Source organism: Scleropages formosus, chromosome 5 (assembly GCF_900964775.1).
Source record: "Scleropages formosus chromosome 5, fSclFor1.1, whole genome shotgun sequence".
NCBI lineage: Eukaryota > Metazoa > Chordata > Actinopteri > Osteoglossiformes > Osteoglossidae > Scleropages > Scleropages formosus.
In genome coordinates, this window is record NC_041810.1 from 32,849,219 (window position 1) to 32,876,530 (window position 27,312).

Below are 27,312 nucleotides of genomic sequence, written 5' to 3' on the forward strand. Positions count from 1 at the left end.
CCTTCATGCATGTCACTCCCTCACTGTGTTGCTTTACTCCTATGAACCATTAGGGCAACTATAGCACAGGGTTGCTCTAACACTGCGGGAAAGTGGTTTTTCAAAGCAACTCAGAGGGACAACTAGTTATGAAGAGCCAAGGTTAATGGGGAGAAGATACAAGGTTTGAATAAAAACGTGGGAAAAAATAAGGTATGTTCTCTTGGCAAGTGGAAAGGAAGCGTTATGATGCATACACACAAAAAACAACTACAGAGGGGTAAGTCATGTAGCACAATAAAAATTTGTTGAAAAATGTAACATTCATAATTCATACTAGAGGTAGCAGCTGTTCTGAGTTTTCAATTCTCATATCTTTTATAAAAAAAAACAAGGAAAAATTCATGTGAAAAACATGTGACTGATAAGCTTGATAAGAGTCAGGATCTTCATGACAATTTCCAACATCCAAAAGGAACTGCACTATAAAAGATAAAAAAAAAATCAACTGCACCAGAAAGTGCTTTGCAAATGGTATTTAGGGGCATTAAAAGGGGAATTACAGGTTCCCAGGTTTCCCTTGACCTCCAAACCCCTATTTCTTCATTTGGATTATCAGTTGCTCCGCCCCCTTGGTCCTGGCCTTTGGAAAGCCTTGTCCAGGCATGCACATATGGTCCGTTGATAGAGCGCAAAAGAAATCAGTGTGCGGAGCAGCCTTAGTGTTATTAGTTAAATGCTTATCCATACGGCTGCTGAGGAACAAGCCATCTTCTTTACCCCAGTACCCTGACACAACTGGCTATTTACACTCGTAGCACCAGCAATAAGGCCCTGCTTCTTGCACCCACCCTGAGCTTGGTCCTGAAAAAGCCATGTGAGTGCAGCGGGGGGGAGGGCTGCTCAAGACTGGTAAAAGTGGTGGTAATGGTGGTGATGCTCATGGTGATGATGGTGCTGGTGCCTCTGCACCACCTGAGGCAGGCCCCCCTCGTATAGCACCGTGCTGGGTAAGTCACGCACCTGCTCCCTCTCCAGCGCTGAACCCAGTATCCGCGGTCCTGGTTGAGCCTCCCTGGCCCGCTGCTTGTGCCTGCGGTATGGTCCTGAGGCCTGGTGGCCAATGCTGTGGCTGGGGACCACTGGGGGTGGGGAGGCACCTCGGCTCTTTACAGGGGGACGGCCGTGGGCTTTGGGTGAGTGCAGGGAATGTCTTCCTGAGTCCTCATGAGCTGCTACTTCCACGGTGCGAGAACGGCGGTGGTGGGGGTGAAAATGTCCATTCTCTGGCTCATGGGAGCGAGACCGAGTCTGGTGCTCTGTTTTGCTCAGCTCAGTGGCAGTCCCTGAATGGGGATGGAAGACAGTAACACTGGCCAGCCTCTGTGCAGTGTTCACAGCTTCAGCCATTTTCTACCTCATGTGGAAAGCTAGGCAAAGTCAACAGGAACCATAATGACAAAAGTCACAGAAATAATTGTTTTAATGTGAACCCTTTATCAGTACTGATAATCAAAACCCCACTGTCTTAAATAGCATTAACAATGACAGTAACCACACTGTGGAAAGAGCCTGCAGTGAGATCTTAACCCTAACCCTACGTAAGGTACTTCATCTATAATCAGCACAGCAGACCATTAGCTGGTACAATAGTTCTTGAGAGGCCAGAAGCTCCACAGTCAGAAGTGGGTACCCACCTGATCCGAAGCGCGATGTATAGTTCTCAATCCCTGCCAAGTCCAGATAGTGGTTTCTGCGGTCCAGGTTCTCGTCAACGCAGTACCTCTGGCAACCCGGCTGAGTGGGCTGGTCACTGTGGTGACGCCTGCATAATACAAGAATGAGGTGGGGTAGGTTTAGAGATGACAGTCATTAATCAGTTTGTCCTTCACCCTTTCCCTGCCTGCAGCAACTGGCTGAATCTGAATTAGCTCAGTATTAGCAGGAGGTCATTGCTGTAAACATACACCCACTGAGCTCTGTGTATGTGGATGGGCTGCTACAAACAGTCAAATGTCCCTCCCCCCAGGACCCCTGGCCTTGTGGCCAGGATAAACACAGAGTAATCCCTAGTGGCAGTGGGTCCCTATATAGGCTGGCCAGATCAAAGGGCAGCTGTGCAGCGATAAATAGTGGGACTGACGTCTGTGTTTCCCCCACAGAGCAAACCAGCTAGCGGCAAAGGGTACCATAATAGATGACTCGTCCTTCGATTTGACAACCCCAAGCCTGCAGGGAGATCCACAACGCCTGCCTACATGATTCACTCTGAACGTTGAGAAAAAGCCTCTGGTCTGTGAGGTTAAAAGTTATCAATTTATTTCAACTTCCCTTTCCTATGTAAAAGACATGTCTCCATATAAGAGGAAATGTGTGTGCAAAGCAGAACCAGATCAGATGCTGAACTGGATTAGGGCCTTTAAAGACATTTTAACTGCAAGCTTGCAAAGCCCTGGTTTAAAGGGCTTATTTCTGGCATACAATACGTCCAAAAATGTTCATCATCCCAAATCATTTATCTGGTTTAACAGGTCCAATGATTATTGGTTAATTACCTGAAATATTTACTGATCTTCATACTCTAAAACACAACTGAATTATTTTCTGCATACAATCTGTAATTTATGATAAAAAGTAACGCTAACATTTTGACATTGCTGACACCAGTAAATGAGAAACTCCATAGAACCATCACTTTAGTCTCAAACCCAAGTTCTGGGTTCGCAGTACCTGAGATGGGCACGCAACTTCTTGTCAGAGCATTTGGGATCTTCAATCATCTTGTCAGACTTGTGCTTGGAGTGGGGAGGGTCTACTGGGGGGGAGGGGTGGAGAGAACAGGGTGTTATCAAAGGGACTCACATTAAACAGACTCAGCATACACCGACAGAGTCCCTGCATCCTGCTGGAGAAAGAAGCCTTTGTTCCAGCCTTTTACTTTGAAGATTTGGAAGATTATATATATATATAATATATATATAGAGAGAGAGAAAGAGAGAGAGAGAGAGCAAGAGAGAGACACACACATACAGTGTATGTATATATATATATATATATATATATATATATATATATAGAGAGAGAGAGAGAGAGAGAGAAGGGGGGCAATACTTCATTTATTCTATTTTCTTCATTGTTCATGCTAAGACTAGGATGAATGGGAATTCGGTGAATGTGGTTTAAAATTAGCGTGACAACAGCACCACTTTCAAAGGGCGCGATTTGGAATTGTTACTGATAAAAATATCCACCATAACTGGAAGGAGAAAAAGAAATCAAAAATATTTTATGCCCAATAAACCAGTGGAGAGGAAGATGTATAGACCTAAAGTGTAAACAGCTGTTATTCCTGTTACAGTGGAAAACGTAAGGAAATTCTACAATACACACACTTCTCTAAAGTAATTCCCCATTACACATCCTTGTCTCTCCATGAAAACGTCAGACCTTTTCAGTTTGGCTGGTTAACCTCATAAATATGGTTCTTTTGAAACGCTCAACAGCAAATACTAATAAGGCCAAAATCCTGAAGATTACGTTCCAATGCTCTATTTTTGAAGAAAGCATTGGCCAGTTCTGTGCATGGTTTTTGTATTTGTTTGGTGATATTAAATAAAACTGATAGAAAATTTAAGGACCCTCCCCCACTCATTCACCTGCTGCACTGTGTAGTGGGGTCCTCAACTGGCTGGAGTCAGGAGCCACCGACAGCTTGACTCGGAGGGTCTTACTAGTGCTGGGAGAGTGATTCACAGATGCATCCACCACTTCGTAGATGGCATGGAGCAGACTAGTGATGTCCTGCAAGAGGCAACAAGGGAATCTTTTAAAAATAAAAAAAAAATTAAAAAAAGATAAAGAAAACCGATGACAAGTAATGTACCAGTAGCAGGCTAGGTTTAAATACTGTAGGGTTTTTTGCAAAAACTGTCCATTCATCAACCCTATCAGCACTCTTAAGGAGACAAAAAAGTGTATACAGTGCCTTTTTCCTCTCTTTCTCCCTCCAAGAAGCTCCTGAGATAAACTATATTCCAAAAGAACACAAGGGAAAAGTATGGCAGGGTAGAAGAAATAGTCAGTGGTGTGCAACCCCTAAGACCAGGCCGAAAGCAGTCAGTCCCACTGCCCCCTGTGGTTTAGGAAATGGTGGTAGGAGGTGGGTTGTTACTTCAGAGAGCCTGAAGAGGTGATAATTTGACAGCTACAGGGTGCTAATCTTTCCTGAGAATAGCTAGGTAACACTAGCACCAAAGGTCTATGAACACGCATAGGTACCTAAAGTCTGAATAAGTCTAGCAACAAAATGGATTAAACATCACAGTAAAATGACAGTAAATACATTATTAAAGCTGACTACCATCATAGTGAAGTTTTCATTTGACCACATACTATGCTGACTCCAATAAAAGCAGAGCTATGCTCTGGGTGCCCCCTTGACTGCAGGAGCAGGCCACCAACATCTCCTGAACAGGCTGCTTTAGACCCCATTTGCCTGGTTGTTCTCATAATACCGCTACCTCCTTACTTCCCTTTCTGACTAACATGAAGGACGACTTCACTCTCTTTTGGGAACTGTGAACTGTTTCAAGAACAGATACATAAAATATATATAAAAATGCCACTTCAGTCACTTTCGGTTCCTTCTTTTTCTTTAAATATGTGTGAAGGAATAAAGAGCGGTGGGAGAAGAAAGGCAGGTTCCTAATCGCTCTCGCTTGCTGTCTCCTGTGTCGCAGGGCCAGAGGCTATGCCTGGCTGGCTGCAGATCTGGGATTCAGTCTTTTCTCACCACTTTAACTTACCGAGACGGAAAAGAGAAACCATTTTCACTGTGGTCTTAGATCTTTACAATTCCGAATTGGGTGACTAAGTGTCTTGGAGGAAGAAAGAGAAGAAAGACACTGAATGCACAATGCTTTGTTTCCTTAAAGTGCTGACTGGACTAATTTTAATGTAATGGATTTGCAGCTCTTGGAAAGGATAAGCAAAGCTGCTGTTGTTTACCCAGAATTGAGTTAGACTAGACTCAAAGTCAGTGTGGTTAAGTGCACAGAGACGCACGTCACCTACCTCTCTGGTGACCTTGCCATTGTTATCAAAGTCATACAGAGTAAAGGTCCACTCTTGTCTGTTGTCTTCTTCCACAGAGACTGCACATTCAAGTTCCTGGTGAACAAACATGTAGACATAGGATTAAAGTAGGCTTAAAGTGCAGCGTGCAGTCTGCTGGGTTGACCAAACACAGCCCTTGAGACTTCAAGTCCTACTTGCCCCTAATGACTTGTATTTGGAGGAATGAAATAATGATACTCATCATACTTTGGACCTTAATGAATAAGTACGTTTGCAAATGTAAGGAACATGACATGGCAGATACTCCAAACACAATTCAACATACTGAACAACATCAAAGTGTTTGTGTAATCATATAGTAAATTTTGAAGAATTACTTACAGGGATGTATATGACCACATCTAAGTAATACGGGCGCAGAAATTGCAGCAAAATTAAAGATAAACAGGTGTAATGGCATTAGTTTACAACTGGGTGTCAACAGTAGAATCATCATATCCATTCAAGAGTAGATATGAATTATGACGCACTTCAGAGGCTGATAAGGGATGCTGCACGAGGGAGAGAAAAACTATTTTGTGCCTTGTATCTTTATTTCCCTGTATTGCTTGCCAAAAGGGAGGGTTTGGAAGAAGCGATAGTCGAAGTATGAAGGGTCTGTGATGAAGAATTGACTTTTAATTAATGACAATTAAGAGAGGCATATGGTGGTGGTGGGAAGTACAGTTCTGCTGCCTCAGCTGTAAAACTACACTACTAATCAGGCTTGCTACCTTTTACTTACTCTTCAGGGATGCTGGGTAAACTGTTAAACCACCCCACTCCACTTACTTCAAACTTAAGTTGCTTCTGGACACCCCCAGGCTGTGCGCCCTCTCGCCCTTGGATCTTGTCCTCAGCACAGCAGCTGTCCGTCTTCTCTGGGGGCAGGGCCACTGAAGGGGAGGGCGGATAGAGGCTTTAATCAAGGCGGGGGGTGGGGAGGGGGGTTCTCACACTCACTGTGCTCTTTGAAGAGCTGTGAAAACAGGACTGGGGTTGCAGGCTGTGGGCAAGGGGTGGGATTTTGGGGGGAGTGGGGGTTGTGAGTTTCTATGAATATTATATTAGAAAAATAATAATAAAAGCCATCGAAGACTGAAGGGACAATTCAGTGACTGAGCACCTCACCCCTCCAGGAACCTTTAAAAAGACAAAAAGTGGGGAATGAGGGTCCAGCTAGAGGGGACGGTTCAAAGGCGACGCTGAAACGGACCCGGCGTCTGCACATCAAAGAGTTGAGACAGATACCAGCAGCATCACCACAGAGGATCTGCTGTGGGAGCAGATTGATGCTGTGGACACCCTGGACAAGGTCAGAATACAGAGGGGGAGGGAGGCACCTATCACTGACACGAAAGACCCTCTGACCTCATTCAAGGTGACCCCTGTGCTGCCATAAAGACATCCCACTCAAATCTTGCCAGTTCCCCTCCATCATCAAACAATAGCTTTTCAAAGCCTCCATCTGTAAGCAGCTGACTATCGACTCCTTTGTTTTCATTCTACGACACCACTGAAAATTAACACTGTAAACAATTCAACTGAACGGTGCGAAAACATTAAGGGGGGGTGGATTTCCTCTGTGATAAACTGTAAAAACTGTAGTCACCGTTCCAGCTGTGTGATCCAGAGGCACAGAATTGTGTTTGTTTGGGCCTTTGTGTGTCAGATCCAAAATAGAGATGTTAAATGCTACAGATCTGGATCAGTCCTGAAGAGCTACAAAATTGGCTCTCCCATAGGTGCGGGTGGCAGATTAGACGCTTTCCATCTCGCCGCAACACTTTGAAGTTTTACACCCCAGCTCCGAAATGCCTTTTGGAAGAAGATCAGTCGGCTTTAAAACAGAATTACTAATTAATTAAGCAAAGTTAAATTTTAAACACTTTGTTGTGTTTGCCAAAAGGCCAAACACTACAGCCCCCTTTCTCTCCCCCTCCGCCTCCCTCTCCCGTTCCCAAAAGATCAAAGAGGATCCATCCCTTCCCCTCCACTGGAAATGAGGGGCTCAGAGATGGGGGGGGGGTCTTAGGGAGCCATACCAAGAGGAAGTATGGAATATGGTCCCCGTCCTTGATCATCACAGCCACTCAGCGAAGACATCTGCACAGATGAACCTTTATAGAGCCATCTAAAGCAGCAGCAAGATCTTTCTTAAGTAATATTGTACCTGCTGAGCTTTACTGTTGTATCATTAACTCCATTCCGAATGCAAACACACACACACACACACATTTTCAGAACCGCTTGTCCCTTACGGGGTCACGGGGAACCGGAGCCTACCCGGCAACACAGGGCGTAAGGCCGGAGGGGGAGGGGACACACCCAGGACGGGACGCCAGTCCGTCGCAAGGCACCCCAAGCGGGACTCGAACCCCAGACCCACCGGACAGCAGGACCGTGGTCCAACCCACTGCGCCACCGCACCCCCAACCCGAATGCAAACAATGTAATGTAAAGCACAAATTGCATTGTGGCACGCAGCACCATGGGTTTGGATGAGGCAAAGAAGGACGTACCGGCGACGTTCATCTCAAATGTTTTATTGAACACCATCACACAGCTTCAAGCCAGCCTTCCCAACCTACTTAGCATCCCCAGGCTCTCCCCCAACACACTGGCAAACACGGTCACCCCATCATTTCCCCAAGAAGTGCCTCCAGTAGTTGTACACCTACATTCCACATTTTCCCTATAATGCAACTATTTATACCAAACATATCTTCCCGCCTAAACACAGTAACACGGGTTGTTACAGTATTTTCTCTGAGATGTACAGTATGTCGCTTTGAAGAAAAGCATCTGCTAAATGAATAAATGGAAATGTAAACAAAATTAAAGGTATTAATTACAAAAATCACTTGTTTGGCATTGGAAAACAAGGCCAGGACAGACACTGCCAAGGTGGATTGAGCTTATCACAACATAAAGCCCAGTGGGGTAAGGGTGCCACCACACAGACTCTGACACTGCCAAGCTTTCCTATTCTGTCATCCACTGTCCAAGTGAACTACTGACAGTACTATGGTCCACAGATTGTCAGCAAGAGCAGTCAATTAAGGAGCTTGCTGAGCACATCAAAGATGATCCCCAACTTAGCAAAATGCTTAAGGAAATATTTCCCATTTCAAATACTAATACCTTGCTGTTGGTAAAGACACCTGCAAGTTATAGCTGGGGGGAAGCTCAGCAATACACACACACACTGAAACCCCTTGTCCCAAGCAGAGTCCAGTAAACTGGAGCCTAACCCAGCAACACAGGGCGCAAGACCGGAGGGGGAGGGGACACACCCAGGACAGAATGCCAGTCCATCGCAGTGCACCCCAAGCAGGACTTGAACCCCAGACCCACCAGAGAGCAGGACCAGGCCAAACCTGCTGTGCCACCACACCCCTCTTCCTCAGCAATGCAGTTGAGATTTAATTTTGAGGGGTAATTGCACATACAAAGGTAGATACACGAAATGCACAGTGTAAACAGCACAACCTATATTTACTTCCCATGACTCTCCTGAGGCTATGGAAGGAGACGACATCTAGAATACTTTCATCTTGCATTCTTTTTTGTTTTCTCTGGATATTATGCCAGGATGCTTTATTTACCCCTACAAGTATCTCAAGGAACCTGCTGAAACTAGATTTCTGTTTCTGCAACAAACATCTATATGTCTCTCCTTTGTTCATCTATCTTTTTGAGTGCTTCATATTCTTTCAATTCTCTCACCTCAGTTTGAATCTTAACAATGGACCATAATTTCTAACTTCCATTCTCCAAGAAAAAGTTTATATTTTGTGGATTTCCCAGCAAAGTCTATTTTGCACTGACTGTTATACATCTATAGAAGGATATTTCCATAAAAGTGTTCTGACAAGGGGGGTGCAGTGGTGCAGTGGGTTGGACCGCAGTCCTGCTCTCCGGTGGGTCTGGGGTTCGAGTCCTGCTTGGGGTGCCTTGCGACGGACTGGCGTCCCGTCCTGGGTGTGTCCCCTCCCCCTCCGGCCTTACGCCTTGTGTTACCGGGTAGGCTCCGGTTCCCTGTGACCCTGTATGGGACGAGTGGTTCTGAAGATGTGCGTGTGTGTGTGTGTGTGTGTGTGTTCTGACAAGGTTATGAAAACATACACCCTTTGATGTTTGTATCCAAACTGATAAATCCACCTTAATTGCTGATATGGTCCATTTTCAGGGGAAGGGCCGGCAAAAAGTGCCACCCTGTCCTTCCTTTCCGCCATGTGTCAGCACAGGGAATCGGTCTGGGAGTGGCTGCCACTGAAGCACCTGACTCCAGTCATTTCTTACACCACGAAGTTGAATCTCAGTCCTTTTACAACATGTATGTCACCTGCCTTCTCCACCTCAAATGTACACAATGCACTCAGTCTCTCCACCCCTCTAGCTGACATGCCATTTATGTGCAACAGATGCAGAGTCAGTCTGGTAAGGGCAAGAAATGGTACTTCTCCCACTAGAGGCTACAGGTCAGCTGGTGGACACATGTCTCTCCTGTAAAACTCTTATGAAGGTAAGGTAAACAAACACTGGTGTTTAACAGTATAAACTGAAACTTTTATCCAAAGAGCCTAACTACTCTTTATACAGTTGGGTAATTTTACTAAACTTCAAAGTAAAAGTCTCACTCAAGGAAAATATAACAGAAATGGGAGGTGGTCTTTAAAAAAAATGTGTTGAAACGTTATTTTTCTGTTTGTGATCTGTTCACATTTGTGAAGTTTTCCATTTTGGTAGCAATATATCATTTTACCATAATTATATTTAAGTACTGTAATTTTCATATTTAAACTGCAGTAATGGAATAAATGAACTCAACATTAAAAATCTTCTTTATTTGGTGGATTCAAGCTTATAATATCAGAATAACTGTCATTTATAACATGCAGAAATACAGTACAATAGGATATAGAGTGCTTTTTAAGCACAAGACAATCTTCAGACAAGTCCAGATTCTTAATAACAAATATAAGAATTGTACATTTTTCAGCTTAACTGTTAATAAATATTGAATGCCACTGTCAACATCACCTAAATATTCCTCCGGTAGACAGATCGTGACTGTTTTAACTGCAGGCCAACCTGACTCTGACACCCAAGCAGATGCTAAATAGCTAGCCTGGCAACTTGTAGCATGGCTTTTGTGAAAATGCTTTTGGCTTGGGGCAGGCTCTGCTCTCTTCACATCTATTATTACTTCAGCTGCCAAAACTTAAGAAAATAGTTTCTTGACATCAAGCACCTTTTCACTCAGAGAACATACAAGAAAAGGGATGGTGAGAGGCTAGGAAAAAACTGGGACTGGGTGGTAGATAAAGAGGCCCCAGAAAACATTAAGTACCTAATCACTACATGTCATTGACCTTTTCTTTTTTCACCTGCACATATTCTGAAAGATTCCTAAATCTAGATCCCTAGCTTGGGATCAAAGGAACAGCACTAAGATGGTTTGAGTCCTACCTATCTGACAAATCCTATCAAGTGGTCTGGCAGGGCTCCCGTTCTTTTCCTCTGCCTCTCTCAACTGGGGTCCCACAGGGCTTGGTACTGGGTCCTCTGCTCTTCTCAATCTACACCTCCTCCCTTGGCCCTGTCATTGCCTCCCATGGATTCAAATACCACTGCTATGCTAATGATGCCCAGCTCTTCTTCTCCTTTCCACTTGGAGCATCAGACATTTCCAGGCGCATCGCTGCCCGCCTGCAGGACATCTCTGCATGGATGTCTGATCACCACCTACAACTCAACCTCTCCAAAACAGAGATCCTAGAGCTTCCAGCTGGCCTGTCTTCCTGTCATGATCTCTCAATCAAACTGGAGAACTCACTCATTTTACCTACCTCCTTGGCTATGAGTCTGGGAGTGATGATAGACTTGAGTCAATCTTTCTCTCAGCGCATTGAAGCCACAACTCGAACCTGCAGATACATCCTGCGTAACATTCACAGGATCCGTCCTTACCTCACAACTGACTCTGCCCAACTACTCATCCAGGCCAAGGTAACATCCTGTCTGGACTACTGCAATTCTCCCTTCTCTAGCCTTCCTGCCACTGCCACCAAACCCCTACAGCTGATGCAGAATGTTGCCGTCCGAGTTGCGTTTGACTTGCCAAAGCATTCCCGTGTATCTGTAATCATTTTATTGCACTGGCTTCCTATAGCTGCCCGGATCAAACTTAAGACCCTGGTTATTGCCCACAAATGCATCAATAGAACTGCTCCCGGCTATCTACAAGACTTGATCATTCGCTACATGCCAATCAGACTGCTACACTCTTCAACATCTGCCCACTTGGTAGTCCCATGCACAAAAGGTAAAGCACTGAGGTTTTCAGTTCTGGCTCGGATGTGGTAGAACCACCTCCCCCTCTCACTCAGAACTGCTGAATCTTTCTCAACATTTAAAAAGGGTCTTGAAACTTATCTCTTCTGGACTCACTTCGCCCATGATCTCTTAAGTTCACGTAAGGTATAAATGTTCATGATCGTGCTCGGATCGATCCTTTACAGAGCCACTCCTACAGTGTAGTGTAAATGTTCATATGTATCTCAAAAAAAAAAAACCTACTAGGAAGGTGATTAGGAATCGGTGATATTCTGGTAAAGTTTTATGCAGCTACTTGTGTGATGAACATCGGTGTATATGGTGAAGGAATCTAACTGTACTAAAGAGTCACACATCTGCAGCTACGTCTCTTTCTCCTAAGGTAATGCAGAAATTGTACTTTCTATGAGATGTACATTACTTTGGAGAAAAGTCTGCAAAATTAATAAATGTAAATCAAGGTACCAACCTTCCAAGCGATAGTGATGATCACTGGTCCCATCTCTGCCTACTTCCACTGTGGAAGCCTGAAGAGAGAAAAGAACAACAGGTCACCAGGACAGGAATAGTTAAATCCAAAGCAATGTAGAAATCTTTAAATTGCATGTTCAATTTTTTTTTTCTTTTTTTTTTTAAATTGTAGCCAGTGATGATGTGGCTTTTGTTGAAATGTTCACCAGAACAGTCTTGCAAAATTTTAATCAAAGGTCAAAGTCAACCAGCAGGCTATAAAGTATGAAGAACATCTATTCATGGTGCAGTGGAAAAAACTGGAACAGTAGAGAATACAGAACTGAAGCTTAATGTGGGAATGCCTATACACATACAAGACAACAGGAGGAACTCAACTAGCATGCCCAGGAGGCTGGAAAAAGGGTGGAGAGGGCATTTCTGTGGTAGATATGTCATCCATTAATTATATGGTTACTGATGAGATCAGGTTGAGCTAGTCTTCCACTTGATGACTGACTATAAGCAAAGACTGTTATCCGCCAGTGTCATATGCCAGAAGGCTCATGTGTACGTTTAAACAAGGGACACGACAAATAAGATAACCCTCTGCATAGCTTAACCCTGTTTAAGCCACCACTTCATTTCAACTCAGAGAGCTAACATCCAGTTTGATCCTGAATGAGTCTTTGGTGGAAACTGTACACTGACATCACTTTCCTTGTCACATACAACCAAAATGACTTTAAAAAGTAAGTTTTACACACTTTTCATTAATGTAGTAATGCCTTCATAAACTGGAGTAAAGCCATGAACAAAGTTTACTCTGTGCATTTGCACAGAATATATAGGTAGATATGTGTGTGCAGTATTGATTGTCATCTCTTATTGTTAAGTTATTCCAAAAATGATCACTGAGATCATTAAATGCAATCATCATAATACTAAGACTTGGGAAACCAACCCCTGCCTTATTAGTGTGCTGAAGTAAACAAAAGTTAAAATGGAGAATAAGGCAAATTACAGGCACATTCTCTGCATTTTGGACATTACAAGACAAAAAATAATTCTAATGTGGTGAATAAATTTCATATATTTCTCAAGCAAATATAACCCCATTGGACCATGAACACAAGTAAAGGCTCACATATAAATGTGCATTACACAGAAGGCAAAAACATAAGGTTGTACATTTCTGGCATAAAACATCTTATGTTTGATTTGGCTAAGATTAACACCATGGAAGCAGATGATTCTTTTAGTCAGTTATTTGCCGCCATAACCAAACCCTACAGAAGTGAACTGAACTGCCACCATCACAAAACCCAGAATGCCCTGGCTTGTAACTAGCCACATGTTCATGTATGAACTAACACAGAGAAACAAACGTTCAAAACATCCCCTCAAACTACTTTCCATGGTGTTTCCATTTCTCAAGAGCTGGAGTCATTAAGTGTTGTTCAAGTCAAAACTCAAATGTATAAAGTCAACAACAGCATCAGCAGTAACAAAAACAGCCTTGGGATGTGTCAGTGTAAGCAATGATCACACTTTATAAGCAGCCACTATGTCAAGACAGCAACATGTTTATTTGTATAGGAATGACATGGCATGAAGAATGACATGGCTCAGAGAGAAGTCAGCATGAATTCATCGATCAGCCTTGTTCCAGTGGTCCACAAATATCACTGGATATCAAACATTTTCATTTACATTGTCTTGAAGGAGCACAATTCTCACCAGCAGCCTGCTAAGAAATTCTCTTCAGCTCACTGAAGTAACAGTCCACTCTTATTAGTTCCTGACAGCTCTGCTTCACTCTTCATTGTCCTCAACACACTGGGTGGTCCCAGCATAAGTGAAAGGGGGGTAAATGTGCCACTAAAACACAAGAGAGGTCCTTTTTAAGTAAGCCAAAACTTTGCCAGCCACCTCAGCTCCCAGAATGTAGCTTCTCAGATTTTGGAGACATAACAATCAAACAATATGCTGTTAATGCCAAATGGAAAAGTTCTGTGGAATTTCACAGAGAATGACAACTGTCTAGAGAGATTAGAGGAAAGCCAATACTACATAGTACCATTTGCAATTGCCACAGTTTAAAGAGTCACACTTGTACCAGTGCATCAATCCTGTGCTTAGTTCCACCATTTTGGACCAATCACCTCCAGACTCCACCATGTAAAACCCCACCATTTGCCAAGAAACTCATGGTACTTGTGGTTGTCTAATATCTGGATTATTGACTCTGCTGCTTTGTGTGTTTTGTCATTCATTTTTTTGGTATATTGTTACAATAACTTGTCTACTGACTTTGTGTTGCTGTCTTAGGGAAACAGTAGACAGGTAATCACATCATGTGACCTACATCTCCAACATGTAGGTTTCAGCAGCCTGTCTAGACACATCAGACAGGAGGCCGGTGCCAGTCCCTCTACTTTTGGCAGGCAGTAGGTTACTTAGAGTATCCTAGATGCTGAAGAACCTTTTTTTTTTCTGTTTCATAGCTTAGGTAGTCTACCAATTTCAGACAGTTTGGTTTTCCAAAGTTCTTTTCTTTGGGACCATCTTAAGTTTCTTTTTCCCCTGGAAAGCAGCTGTGTTATGTAAATACTGTAAACAGTCAACATAATATCTGCACCAATTAGGGCAGTAGAAAGAACTTGCACTTAAGCTCTTCTTTGTTGTATGTGTGATTTTGTTGGTCCCTTGTTACCACTCATTACCACTCACTTGATGTTACACCCTAGTCGAGTGACTAGATGTCCACGGTCATAACAGCAAGGTTATCTGCAAACTTCCCAAACAGTATGAAGGAATACAGCAATCTTTCACATAACACTGTCACATACAATTGGGGGTTGGGGGTCATTACAAGGCCCTGTGAAAACATGTTTCATTTTCACATAAAGCTGGCTACTAATTCAGTACAATGGCATTTTTACCCATATCGTTTGCATTATTCCAACAAAGATATGTATAAATACACATGCATTCAATTCCATTTTATTCTAACAAAAATACATATAACCACACATGCATGAATTCAGGGAGCACAGTGCTGCAGCAGGTTTGGCCTGTGCCTGCTCTCCCATGGGTCTGGGGTTCAAGTCCTGCTTGGGGTGCCTTGTGACAGATTGGTGTCCCATCCTGGGTGTGTCTCCTCCCCTCCAGTCTTGCGCCCTGTGTTGCCGGGTAAGGCTCCAGTTTACCACAACCCTGCTTGGGACAAGGGGTTTCAGACAATGTGTGTGGGAGCATGAATTTAACCCTACATAGGTGATTCCCAACAAAAAAAACTCCCAACCCTGGTTATTGGTTCAAAGCAGTCATTCAACACAACAGTGAAATAAAATTAGAATAATCACCCATGGGAAGATTTAAGAAAATTCAATTAATTAGATACCAAAACTTAATTATGCTTATAGCACAAGATGCAAGGTAGAACACCCAATTGCACTGACAATCACCTCAATCTGACAGCACAAATAAAAGAGATTCAATGACATTATTAATTCATCTAGCTGATGTTTTTCCTCAAAACAACTTATAGTGCTTTGCTGCCTACAATCTTTCACCCGTTCACACCCAAGCAGGACTGAATATCTGTGAAACTCTTCTTTTATTCATGCTAGTTACAGAAAAAAGTGACTGGTGAGGTATATCACCAAAAATAGGGAAGGTCTGCAAAGCATAGAGCCGTGGAATATAACCGTTTTTATGATGCATCACTATGCTGACATGAACAATTCTGCATCGATGCAAAACAAAACTGATTTTTAAAAAATGTAATTAAATATATATACATACACACAGTACTGTTTTTATTGTAAATGAAGTACTCAAAAAAAAAAGTTGCCTATTTCCTTCGGAAGTAATGCATGTGCATCTGATGCATCGTAGATAGGAGACATGGCGGAGGGAGAGCAGAAGGCAGTGCTGGAAAATGCACCTAGCTGCTTGAAATTAGATGTTTGAACAAATTTCGGTTTTTACGCAGACAACAAAAACGAGCTTGATAAAAATTATGCAGTGTACAAGACATGTCGAGCCAAGATTAAATATTTCGGTAACACTACAAATATGAGGAATCACATCTCCCATTTTCACCCAGAGGTAAAGTTAACAGCAACCTCCCATATGCAGCTAATCAGCCAACAACAGAACAAGCGATGGTATTAACTTTACCTCAGAACTCCGAAAGGGCAAAGAAGATCACACAATCCATCGTCACATTTATTGCAAAGGATCTCCGCCCTTACTCGGTCGTGGAAAACACCAGCTTTCGTTTCCTCCTCCATACCCTGTAATAGAGCTGCTACTGAAGTTTGTTTATAATGTCAAAACTTTATTTTTCTTCATTATATTTACAGTGTACTACAAAAAAAAGATTTTGTGTTTACACATCCTGCTGAGTAACTTTAAAAACGGACCGACTGTCATGTAATTTGACATGTTCTTTTGTTTGAAAACAGCTGGTTAATAAAAAAAGAAAGCTGAAAGAAAGTTTCCAGTGTGTGTATTATCAACAAAAGAACTGGAGGACAAGATGTATCGTGATGCATCGAGAATCGATATATAATTGAATCGTTACCCTCTGAATCGTAATCGAATCGAATCATGAGGCAAGTGAAGATTCACACCTTTAGTAAAGCATATTTTCTCTGGCATGGACATGCTCGCTCTGGCCTGCTTTCCAGGCTCCTACTGCGGTGAAAGGTTTAAATCAACGGTGATTAGCACACTGTCCCTCCTCCCACATCCCTTTGTGCTGCAGCAGCCATGTGCACCACTATATATAAACAGCTATAATAACATGAATACCCACAGACAAGTGTAAATAAAGCCTTAATCTCATGATGAAATGGAAATCATCTAGCATTACTGTCATACATAAAACACTTTAGTTTTTTTTTGTTTTTTTTTTAAAATTCACTTCAGAGTATAAATTTTTCACCCCAGAACCTATTACTTTTTTCTGTAATCATGGCTTGGCTTCGCAAGCGAAGATTTAGGAAGGGGGCTGCCCATGCCTGCTGCACAGCTGATGAGGCCAATGCGAGACAGGTAGGTCCAGCCACAGCGGCTGCAAGGGAAAGTCTGTTCTGGGTTTGGTGCTGCAGTGTCATTTCTTCATCTCTTTTTGTCTTCAAGACCAGCCCTGTGTGCATTTTTGAAAGGAGGAGACAGCCTGGCGAATGGTGTGTCTTCAGGCCTCGCGGTCGGAGGCTAGAGCAGACTACTAGCGATGGTCAAAGTAACAGGCTTTCTGGGATTACTTCAGAGAGTCCTTGTACCTCTTCTTTGGTGCCCTGCTGTAGCGGTGGCCAGTGGTGAGTTTGCCATAAAGCACAATCTTGGGCAGGCGATAATCCTGGAGATGTGCCCTGCCCAGCGCAGCTGCATTTTCATCAGCATGGCCTAGATGCTGGTGACCTCCACCTGTTCGAGGACTTCTGTGATGGTGATGAAGTTGTTACAGTGGACGCTGAGGACGGTATGGAGGCAGCGCTGGTGGAAGTGCTCAAGGAGTCGCAGGTGGTGACGATAGGTGACCTACGACTCGGAGCTGTAGAGTAGGGTGGTCAGTACAATGACTCTGTACACACTGATCTTTGTGCCTTTCTTCAGATGCTTGTTGTTCCAGACTTTTTTGTACAGTCTGCCGAATGCACTGTTTGCCATTGCCACTCTGTTGTCAATCTTTGACGACCTTGGCGTCTGAGGAGATGATGCACCCCAGATAGCTGAACTGGTGAACTGTCTTCAGCTCTGACTCGTCGATGGTGATGGGGGGAGGGTGGTAGTGTTCCTGAGGTGCAGGATGGTGGATAATTTCTGTCTTCAAGCTGACTTCTAGTCCGAAGAGCTCGACAGCCTCCTCAAAGCAGGATGTTACATGCTGCCCAGCTGTCACCGTGTGGGAAACAAAGGCAGCATCATCGGCAAATACCTCTTGAATCATATGCTCCATTGTCTTGGTGTAGGCCTTTAGTTGCCTCAAGTTGAACAAGCTGCCATCGGTGTAGTATCGAATATAGACACCCTCTTCATCATCAAGGTCTACTGTGGCCCTTTGGAGAATCATGCTGAAGAAGATCGTGAAAAGATTTGGCAGAAGGATGCAGCCTTGCTTTACAGACTTTTTTCTGTAATAATTTTATTTCAGTCCCCTCAATACAGGAATTTGTCAAGCAGGATGTTTTCGCATAATTTAACCCATTAGCAAGGGATAAGCGTGAGAGCATTGTGACTGATTTTTACTCCTCCTACAGTGCTCTTATGCCTGTTAGGCTCCAGGTGACCGTGACACCCTGTTCAGATGAAGAGTATCCGTCAGCTGAAGGATCAAATTAAATGAGCCAAAACAAAAATAAGTGCTTATTTAGACAAGTGCTGATCATAGCGTAGTTCTGCACAGGAAACCTAAAGAAAATACAACAGGAAAGTACAGTATGATGTGAGAGCTGCAGCCTTGCATAGTCCATACCCCTGTGTGGGGTACACTTTGAAACCTTAATGATTGATTTCTATAAAACCTCAACCAAGCCCACCATCAATCATAAAATCACAACCCTTAATTAACATTCCTTTAGTCTCCAAAGAAGTGTGTCAGTGGTCTGTAATATAAGATGGGCTTTGTTTACAGCACACAAATATAGACTGAAGAACAGTAGAAAAGGCACAGAAATGTGCTGATGAGAAGTTTTCTGCTATAATAGATGGCTGCATTATCACTCACTAAATGGCTGAAATACAGACAGAATTTAAACATGGTGTCAAGGTAAATGTGTTTGTTTTTCAGCCTGTCTTTCTTTCAAAACACATTCCTGAATGAAAATGTTAGGTCATATCTGCTACTTTAGGCAAGTTTTCTGTAGTGCAGACCTTAAAGTACACACAGCCTGTAGCATCCGGACGGGAGTCCGACACGGACGCAAGTTGCTATTACGTCCGAACACGGACGAAATGTAAAATGACCTCACGTGCAGTGCAATGTTAAAAGTGCACTGTGCGTACTGTAAGACACTCGGTGGAAGTGAAACAGGAAACACGAGACCAGGAAACACACACAGTGTTTGAACTACGGTGAACAGTGAAACGCTACTCTGTGAGTATGACCGCAACCCTGAGACGTGACAAAATACCGGACTGGAACACTGGACCAGGACTGGAGAACAAGAGGCAGGAACTGACAAGACGGGCACTCGGGACTGGAACATGAACACCTAGGAAACAGACTGAGGGAACAAGAGACTACGAATCGCCAAGAGAGCACAATAGAACCGCTGATTAAGAATCCGCAATTAGTTCTGCTCCGCTGGCTCCTTTTATACCTCCGTGTCTTATGAGACTGTGAGGTGATACATGAGCGTTACCTAGCGGCACTGAGTGGCGCCGCCTCTGACCAGGAGGGGCAGTGACCCCGTGGGATGTGACACAGCCTCTGACCAAAAATTTTTTGAGCACTTATTCCCCAGTAGCCACCATGGTTCTGGACCAGCAGTCACATTAGAATTTGTACAAATTGCCTTAGCATCTCAAGGGGAACAGTACAATCACATCCATACTTCTCAATAAACTTGCAGCAAGTCCGGTAAGGCTGGCTCTTACACCCTCTCCTAAAACACCGAAAGGTTGAAAGCTCCTGCCTTGTATTTGAACCGCCAAAAAAGGAGGATTCAAAAGAGGCCTGGAGGCCTATCAAAACCAAGGTATGAAACAAAAGGCCAGCAGAGTTTAGGACAGAACTGCCTTGAACTTGCTTATAAACGTATAGACATAATAAAGAATACCAATAACTAAAATGGGACAAGGGGGCTGGAATGGAGTGAGCAAACCCACTCCTCAGTGGGTCCATTGGAAAAACCAGAATATATGTGGATATATAGATATAGGATATATGACAAAAGATGGACCCCCAGTGCATCTGACAATAACACGTAATTTATAGACAAATTTACAGAAGAAATTGAGAGACAAAATGCAAACCTCTAAACTCCTGATGATCTGTAATGTATTAGCTGTAGCTATTGCCACCAAAACAAGCACAAATCAGTGCATAAGGAAGGCAACTAGTTGAGCTGAAGGGTACACAGAGGTCTCTGCATTTGCTCCAGAGCTTGGACACAGCAGTTGGGTTGACAACCTCGTTGGGGTTCCCCAGTCCTAGAGGAAAGTCGCTGAAACAGTCAAGCTGCTCAAAAGGAAATGGTCTGCCAATGTTACAGGTCTGCAAGGCCTTGTGAAAAAAAATAAGAAAAACAGCACATTTCTGAACTTAAAGGAAAGGTGAAAAGTCACTGCTTCAGCATGCAGGTTGAATTCATTGTAAATGCTGCATCAATTAAAACAAGTCCCTGCTTAACCATAAGACAACATTAATAAGGAGCATAAATTGCATTCTTTAGGAAGTCAAGTAAAAGTTTGAGCTTTTATATTTGCCAGAATAGCTTCTAGGCATTTCTTCAATATCAGGAACAAGGACTAACCATTGTGTATATTTGAAGTTGTGAAAGCTTCTTCAGAAATAAACCACTCTGGGTTTGTGAAGTTTTCACTGGATTGTGGTGATATGCAGCAGTTTTCCCAAAACTCTTGAAATCTATCATTGTGTCAGGCACTCAGTAATAGAGGTCACTAATAGCAAAAGAATCAAAACATTCATAATAAGCAAGCAAAGCACCACAGGAGAAAGAGTAGACAAGGTGTGAGAAAACAAGACAGTATTGTTGGCATTTTTCATAGGTTCCACAGTACGCTTGACCTGTGGATTTGATGACAGGATTGCCACTCAAAATCCCTTAAGATTTCTCAACAAGCTTAAAAGTACCTACAAGTGAAACCATTTAGCAAGAAATCCAGTCATGCACTGGATACTGCATAACAGAAGTTTAGGGTGATGTGTTAAAAATGTACTACTGCTGACGACTTACCAGAATTATTTTGTCCAGTTCTTCAACCTCAGTGAAAACTATCAAAGATATTAAATCAAAGGGGTTGGCATTAAAGTGGAATTCCATATGGAAGGTACTATGCAACACAGAGAGAGTAAATAAAGTTTCCTCTTAAGAGGCTGCAGATCACATGTTTGTAAGACACAATACATCTCCAGTTCCTCACAGATCATGTTCCCCGGATGGTCTTTTTGGAATAGATTTAAAGCTGACAGTTTTCCTAGACCAAATACGCTCAGGGTCCATGAGCAGTGGGGAAACAGAAATTGCACAGCACTGAAGTGACTCATACAAGGACCTTAACAACCACTAGGATGCTACAGTCAATTTATATGTAAACCTACCAATCGGGGGGGGGGGGGGGGGGGGGGGAATCACTCAAGAATAAGCCATAGATCTGGGCATATTCACACATCAGTTCCATAGATCTAGTGTAAGAGGTTTCACACCAAAACAGGGTGATGGAAGTATTATATTAATACATGACAAGTAAGGTAAGGTACATTAAAATAGCAGTGGACTGGCATTCCATTCAGGGTATACTCTGAGTAGCCTAGCTTCCTGTGCTTCTATGATAGACTCCAGACCATTACAACTTGGGAGAAGCAATTACCTTAAGTATGTGTACTTGAGGTACAGGAGAGATGGCCTTTCCCAATGAGTTGCATAAATAAACCTACAATTTTATACTTCACTCAAAAGACAGCTATTTATTGCATGAGTTCAACTGAGATAAATAACCTTTGAAGATAAAAATGATGCATTTGTTCTTGGGACTTGTGACTAAAAGGCTCCATTTCTTAAACATTATGGTATCCTGCAGCCTAGTGACAAAGACCAGGAGCCTCAGACGGAAACACTCTGGAGTTCTGCTTTTCCACCCCTCTTCCTTGGCACACAAATCCCAGCACAATAAAAGCACACAATGCTGGCCTATGTGACCTTCTGCTTTTTGTTCTCAGGAGATGCAACAGAAGTGGTGCATGACTAGACGCAGCTTGAGTCCTTCATTTCAACAGTTCATCAAATAAACCAGTAATCATCTCAGGCAACACCAAACCACCCTTTGGACCCCTTTGTATTCACACAGCACGCCTCACTGCAATTATCTCAGGATTAAAATGTCTTCAATTTATAAAGGGGACTCAAGCTGCAGCAGCAGCTTCAAAGAGGATAACTTGGCACACTTGAAATCAATACCCAAGACATTTTTTATATGAATAAAGTTTTTTCAGAACTGAGGAGATTAAGTCAGACACTACTACCTGGAAATTTTACTGTAAGTCCAGAATCCCAGACTGATCATCAGAATCCAAAATTTATAGTAAATGGGTTTATATAAGACAGGGCAGCATGAAGAACAATGGTCAAGGAAGCAGACTTGCAATGAAAAGGTTGCAGGATAACAGCCAAGAAGAAGCCTTGAGTTACTTAACCTAAGGGTCTTCAGCAAAAAATTCCATTGCCTACACCAGCAAAAGACACTGTGAACTTTACCTCCCAACAAATGTGCAGAGCCAGCAATACTTTCTATCATAAGCTGTTCTGCAAATCATTACCAATTTTACCAGAGTATTTCAGGGAGCAACACATTGTGGGAGGCCTGGTGGTCAGCCAGGAATCCAGTGTTTTATGTCCAGACAAGAGAAGAGCTTTCCACAAAAACCTCACCACTACCATTGTGCAGGAAAAGACAAATGCCACATCAGCCATTGCCATTACATTAAGTGAACACCTTCTGCAGTCTTAATGGTCCTGTGGCTAACAGCCCTCTGTTCCTGTCCTGCCATTCACCTTCATCTAAGTCCTTCAATTGCTGCAACAAGTGAAATAAACTGAGGTGGCAAGGCAGACATATCATTAAAGACTACAAACATGTATGTTCAGCTTGATTTAGTGTCACATCTCTTCCTGCACACCACACGTGAAACCAGGACTGCCTACCAGTCTGGTTCACTGTGCTAATGACACCAGTAGCAGGAAGGAGGAAGGGGGAAGGGGTAAGGGGGGGTAGAGCTTGTTGAGCACTGTTCACTTCTTGCTTTCTTTGTACTGAGTAGCTTGTGGGGAAAGTGGTCCTAAACCTTCAGTAATCGTAAACAAATACAACCCCCACTGAGTATTACATACAAAGACAATGTTAAGAGTATATACACACGGGTCATATATACATACAGTACTATGCAAAAGTTTACGCACTTGGGGAAAAAAGCTGTAAAGGGAGAATGCTTCCAAAAACAATGATCTTAATTAATAAACCTTCTACAAAGCTGAGTAACCATCTATCGTTGACAACCACTTGTCCCAAGCAGGGTCGCGGCGGGCTTGGCTGGGTCTTGCTCTCTGGCAGGTCTGGGGTTCAAGTCCAGCTTGGGGTGCCTTATGATGGATTGGTGTCCCGTCCTGGGTGTGTCCCCTCCCCCTTCAGCCTTGCGTCCTGTGTTAGGCTCCGGTTTGCTCCGACCCTGCTTGGGATAAGTGGTTTCAGACAGCGTGTGTGTGTGTGTGTGTGTGTGTGTGTGTGTGTGTGTGTGTGTGTGTGTACTTTAATGAGATACAAAACCCTTACTGTAATACTGTAACTTTTTGCAAAAGGAATGCTTGGAAATCTAAAATATGCTCTTTCCCATTGAAACTAATGCAGAATACATTAAATAAGTCTAAAATATTTCTGTGAAACATCTAAGTACCTAAGACTAATGCACAGTACTGTATGACATCTTTAGCACTGATACTGATCAGTCCCTCACAACATGGACAAGTATATTCTGTAAAGTACAAGGACCAAAACTGAGGTTTATAATTCTGCTATATAGTATTTGTAGACACCTGTTATAAAGATGTTTAGGTATTTAGATGTGTTCAGGAAAAAAAGACTACTATTTTAAACAAGCACTTATTCAAAAAACTGGATGTTTCAGTAAAAGAATTCAAAAAACAATTCTCAAGGGTGTAATCAAATAACCTTTCAGCTTTTATTTACATGTAGCCTACTAATTTCACTGATGGTTTTCTCCAAATAACATACAATGACTTACATATTTACCTAGCTGGGTTATTTTTTACTGTGTTAATTCAGAGTAATTACTTTGCTCAAAGGTACAACAGCAGGAAAAGGGATTCAAACCTGGGTCCTTAGAATACAAGGCAGCAGCTATAACCGCTACCTTACCTGGTACCCCAGGCCACCTGCAAACTTGAATGAATTGTACAGAAAAGGCTATTTTTTTTTTTTTAAACACTCAGAACCATCAGAAAGATGTGATTTCAGGAGAGCGGTACTTTAATAACTAAATGTTACACCATACACAGGGTTAAAAATGAAAAGGAACTCCCCCTAGAGTAAGTGAAATAGTTTCCTGCAGTCTGTAAATGGTCCCAGTGCCTCATTTCTTCTAGGGCAGGCTTACAGAGATGGACTGGAGGTTGTGAATCACATATGACATGCAAAGAGCTTGTCTACCAAGCAGTAAAACAATTCCTAATTTCTGCTTTTATATAGCATGGTTCATTACAGAGGAATGGAGACCAGAGTCAGACTCTGGATGGTCAGTAACAACCAGGCACCCAGCCAAAAGCATATCAAGTTCGTGTGTGTATGTATGGCATATTACCAAAGAACTACCATAGCCATGTGCAATTCCTTTGAAGAATCAATGAAGTTCTCCATCTTTCTATCAAATCAAAAACGAAAAGTCAAAAGATCAAAAATCAGTGTTTTTACATCTTTAACTGAACAGTCTGCAAATGAGAACTGATTCTGTGCATTTTTAAATGATTTATTTTTGCTTTACAAGGCCTGGTCACAGAGTTAATAACCTCCCTCAATGACTTTCATGGGTACACAAAAATCAAAACATGGTAGAAATTGGGTGGAACATGTCATGGGGCCTCTTATGACCAGGAAAACACAGAGCTTTAAATCTGCTCAGTATTAAAAGGTTCCAAATGCTTAACCATAACCCTTGGATCTGAAAATTTAATTAATAATTTTACAGATCTAGGTTTTATCCATCTTTCAAACAAATTGTTCTCACAACAATTTTTGGACGTGTTACTTGGATTTTTCACAACTGCTATGAGTGCAGTGGCAGTTATAACTCACTGTCAACATCTTACATTTATTCATTTAGCTCATGCTTTTCTCCAAAGTGATTTACAATGTTAGCCTAACAACATTTACCCATTTATACAGCTGGGTAACATTACTGGAGCAATTTAGGGGAAGTACCTTGCTCAGGGGTACTACAGCTAGAAATGGGGATCCAAACTGCGACCTTTGGGTCCGAAAGCCATAGCTCTAGCCACTACGTTACCAGCTGTCCCCTATCTTACAACATGTACTACAAAGAAGTAAGTGTGGATCCCCAATTTCTCTCACTTTTGAAATGTACAACCTTTACCCCAGTTTGCTGGAGCTGGCTAGACAACCTAACCTAATTCCACATTTGTCAGGCTGGGCAGACAGGTTGAGTAGTCCAGAGAGCCTTTTCAATAAAGACCATGATAAAACAAAAGTGGCTGGAGACCTTCTGTGCTCCAACTCTAACTCAATCAAACAAAAGCTACAGGGAAGACTACTTTATATACGAGGCCAAGGTAAACTTCAGACTTCCCTCAAGCCCACAGAATTAATTTACACACGAGGAACAGGCTTCTTGTATTATTGCACTGGGAAACTTTGTTGTCTTTGAGGTTCTGAGACCTACAATCCATATCTCAAACCTAAGTCGAACACCTCCTCTAGACCTCCTTGTGCAGACAAGAGAAGCCACAAAAAACAGAAACGTAGCAGGAACTGGCCCTTAGGTACAGGAATTAAAATGTTCAACTCTGGCTACCTTCTGAAGGTCAGCCACAGCTCCAAAGTGTCAAACTACAAGTAGCACACATTTAAGGTACAAGGCTGCTGCACCCAAAAAAATTAGACTATGAGAACAAAGTTGCTCTGGCTGCCATATTGCATTCCTGTTCTGTGAAGAGAGGAGTTTTATTTGGATATAGCAATCAGTGGCCATTACTGTATTCACTTAGTTTCATTCTTAGTTCCCTAGTCCTAGCCTCATTTCTTGGAGTAACATTCATGCAATTACAGTTGCTGGGCAGGGTGACTAATTCTAAGAAAAGAAATAAAAATTTACAAATACAGATATCTGGGTAAAGCATGTATTTTTCAGCAGTGTTGTGCATCATTTTACTGAGTGGACACAGAACTATGGTACCACTTTTGACAACTCTATTTTTATCAAAACACATAGGCTTCCGCAGCTGGTGTCAACTGAGTGGGGTTTTAAGTCTTCTGAATGAGACTGCGTCGTGTAGGAAACTGGTTACGATGTTTCGCTTCGCTTGTTGGAAGCATCTTCAGGGAACTTCCACATCTTGCGAAGGCTGGATGTGAAATGGAGTGTTCAACGAGGGTGGACATCTCTATGGGTGGGGTTGGGGTTGAAGGTCATAGCGGGTGGTCCCTGTTGTGTTTACAGGTGCAATAACTACACTTGAACACAAATAAAGATAAGACGCGATGGATAATGTTTTCTTTTTCCTTTACTGAACCACGTGCAGCAACAACTCTTCTACCGTTTTCTATACATATTGCCGGCCAACCAAACTCTAACCCATGGTGCTATTAAGAGTGGCCTATTAACACTTATCCCGGAGTTTTCACTATAATCAATACACAACAACTCCTCCCCTCTAGATAAAACAACCCTCTAGAGAAAGCAACCCATAACAATAACACAACTGCAAGTCCCTCTGCATGACGTCTTTGCCTCGGTAGGATTCCAAACCCTATAAAGTAAGACGGTCTGGGGGTTTCCGTGTACGGGTAGGGTAACGTCTCTCCTCACAAGGTGGGATAGGCGTTTGTGGCACTTCCTGTGAAGACATCGCGGCATCCTGTGGTGTAGCTGTGTCGCTGCCATCGGAAGGGGCAACAGTAGACGTGGATGGCACATTTCCTGGAACACCTTCCAAAGGAATATCTGCCTTTCTCAACTGATCAATATGCCGTCTCCAGGTGGTGTCTGGTCCAATCTCTACTGTGTAAGAAAGTGGTCCTGTTCTTTCTTTTACCTTCCCAGGCATCCACTTGTGATCCCCGCGGTAGTCCCTAGCGAGCACACTCTCACCAATTTCCAACTCTCGTACCGGTCCGTCTCTTTGCACCTGTCTCAACTGGTTGTCCTGCACAACCCTCTTCACATTCGGTCGCAACAGGTCCAGCCTTGAACGTAAAGGTCTTCCCAAGAACAACATAGCTGGCGTTCGATTCGTGGTAGCATGTGTTGCGTTACGATACGCAAACAAAAACCTTTGCAACTTATGGGTTAACGTAATCTTGTCACCCACCATGGCACGCAGCGCATTCTTCAAACTTTGTACAAATCGCTCCACTAATCCGTTCGTAGCAGGATGGTATAGGGCAGAGGTCAAGTGCCTGATCCCATTGTTCTTTAGGAAG

General features: G+C 42.8%; 1 protein-coding gene across 3 annotated transcripts in view; it reads right to left on the minus strand.

Annotated features, from left to right (window-relative positions):
- Nucleotides 1-465: 465 nt before the first annotated feature.
- The window catches only part of nkd1 (NKD inhibitor of WNT signaling pathway 1), a 39,747-nt gene continuing 12,900 nt past the window's right edge, over nt 466-27,312 (minus strand). For 2 of the 3 annotated variants that reach the window (XM_018749669.2, XM_018749667.2), the window contains 7 exons: nt 11,906-11,963; nt 5,887-5,990; nt 5,053-5,148; nt 3,636-3,780; nt 2,710-2,794; nt 1,677-1,804; nt 466-1,325 (listed from right to left, as the gene is read on the minus strand). In XM_018749669.2, the coding sequence (XP_018605185.1) occupies nt 883-1,325; nt 1,677-1,804; nt 2,710-2,794; nt 3,636-3,780; nt 5,053-5,148; nt 5,887-5,990; nt 11,906-11,963 (1,059 nt within the window). In that variant the 3' untranslated portion in view covers nt 466-882. The remainder of the gene's footprint in view (nt 1,326-1,676; nt 1,805-2,709; nt 2,795-3,635; nt 3,781-5,052; nt 5,149-5,886; nt 5,991-11,905; nt 11,964-27,312) is intronic. The other variant, XM_018749668.2, reaches the window with a different exon arrangement.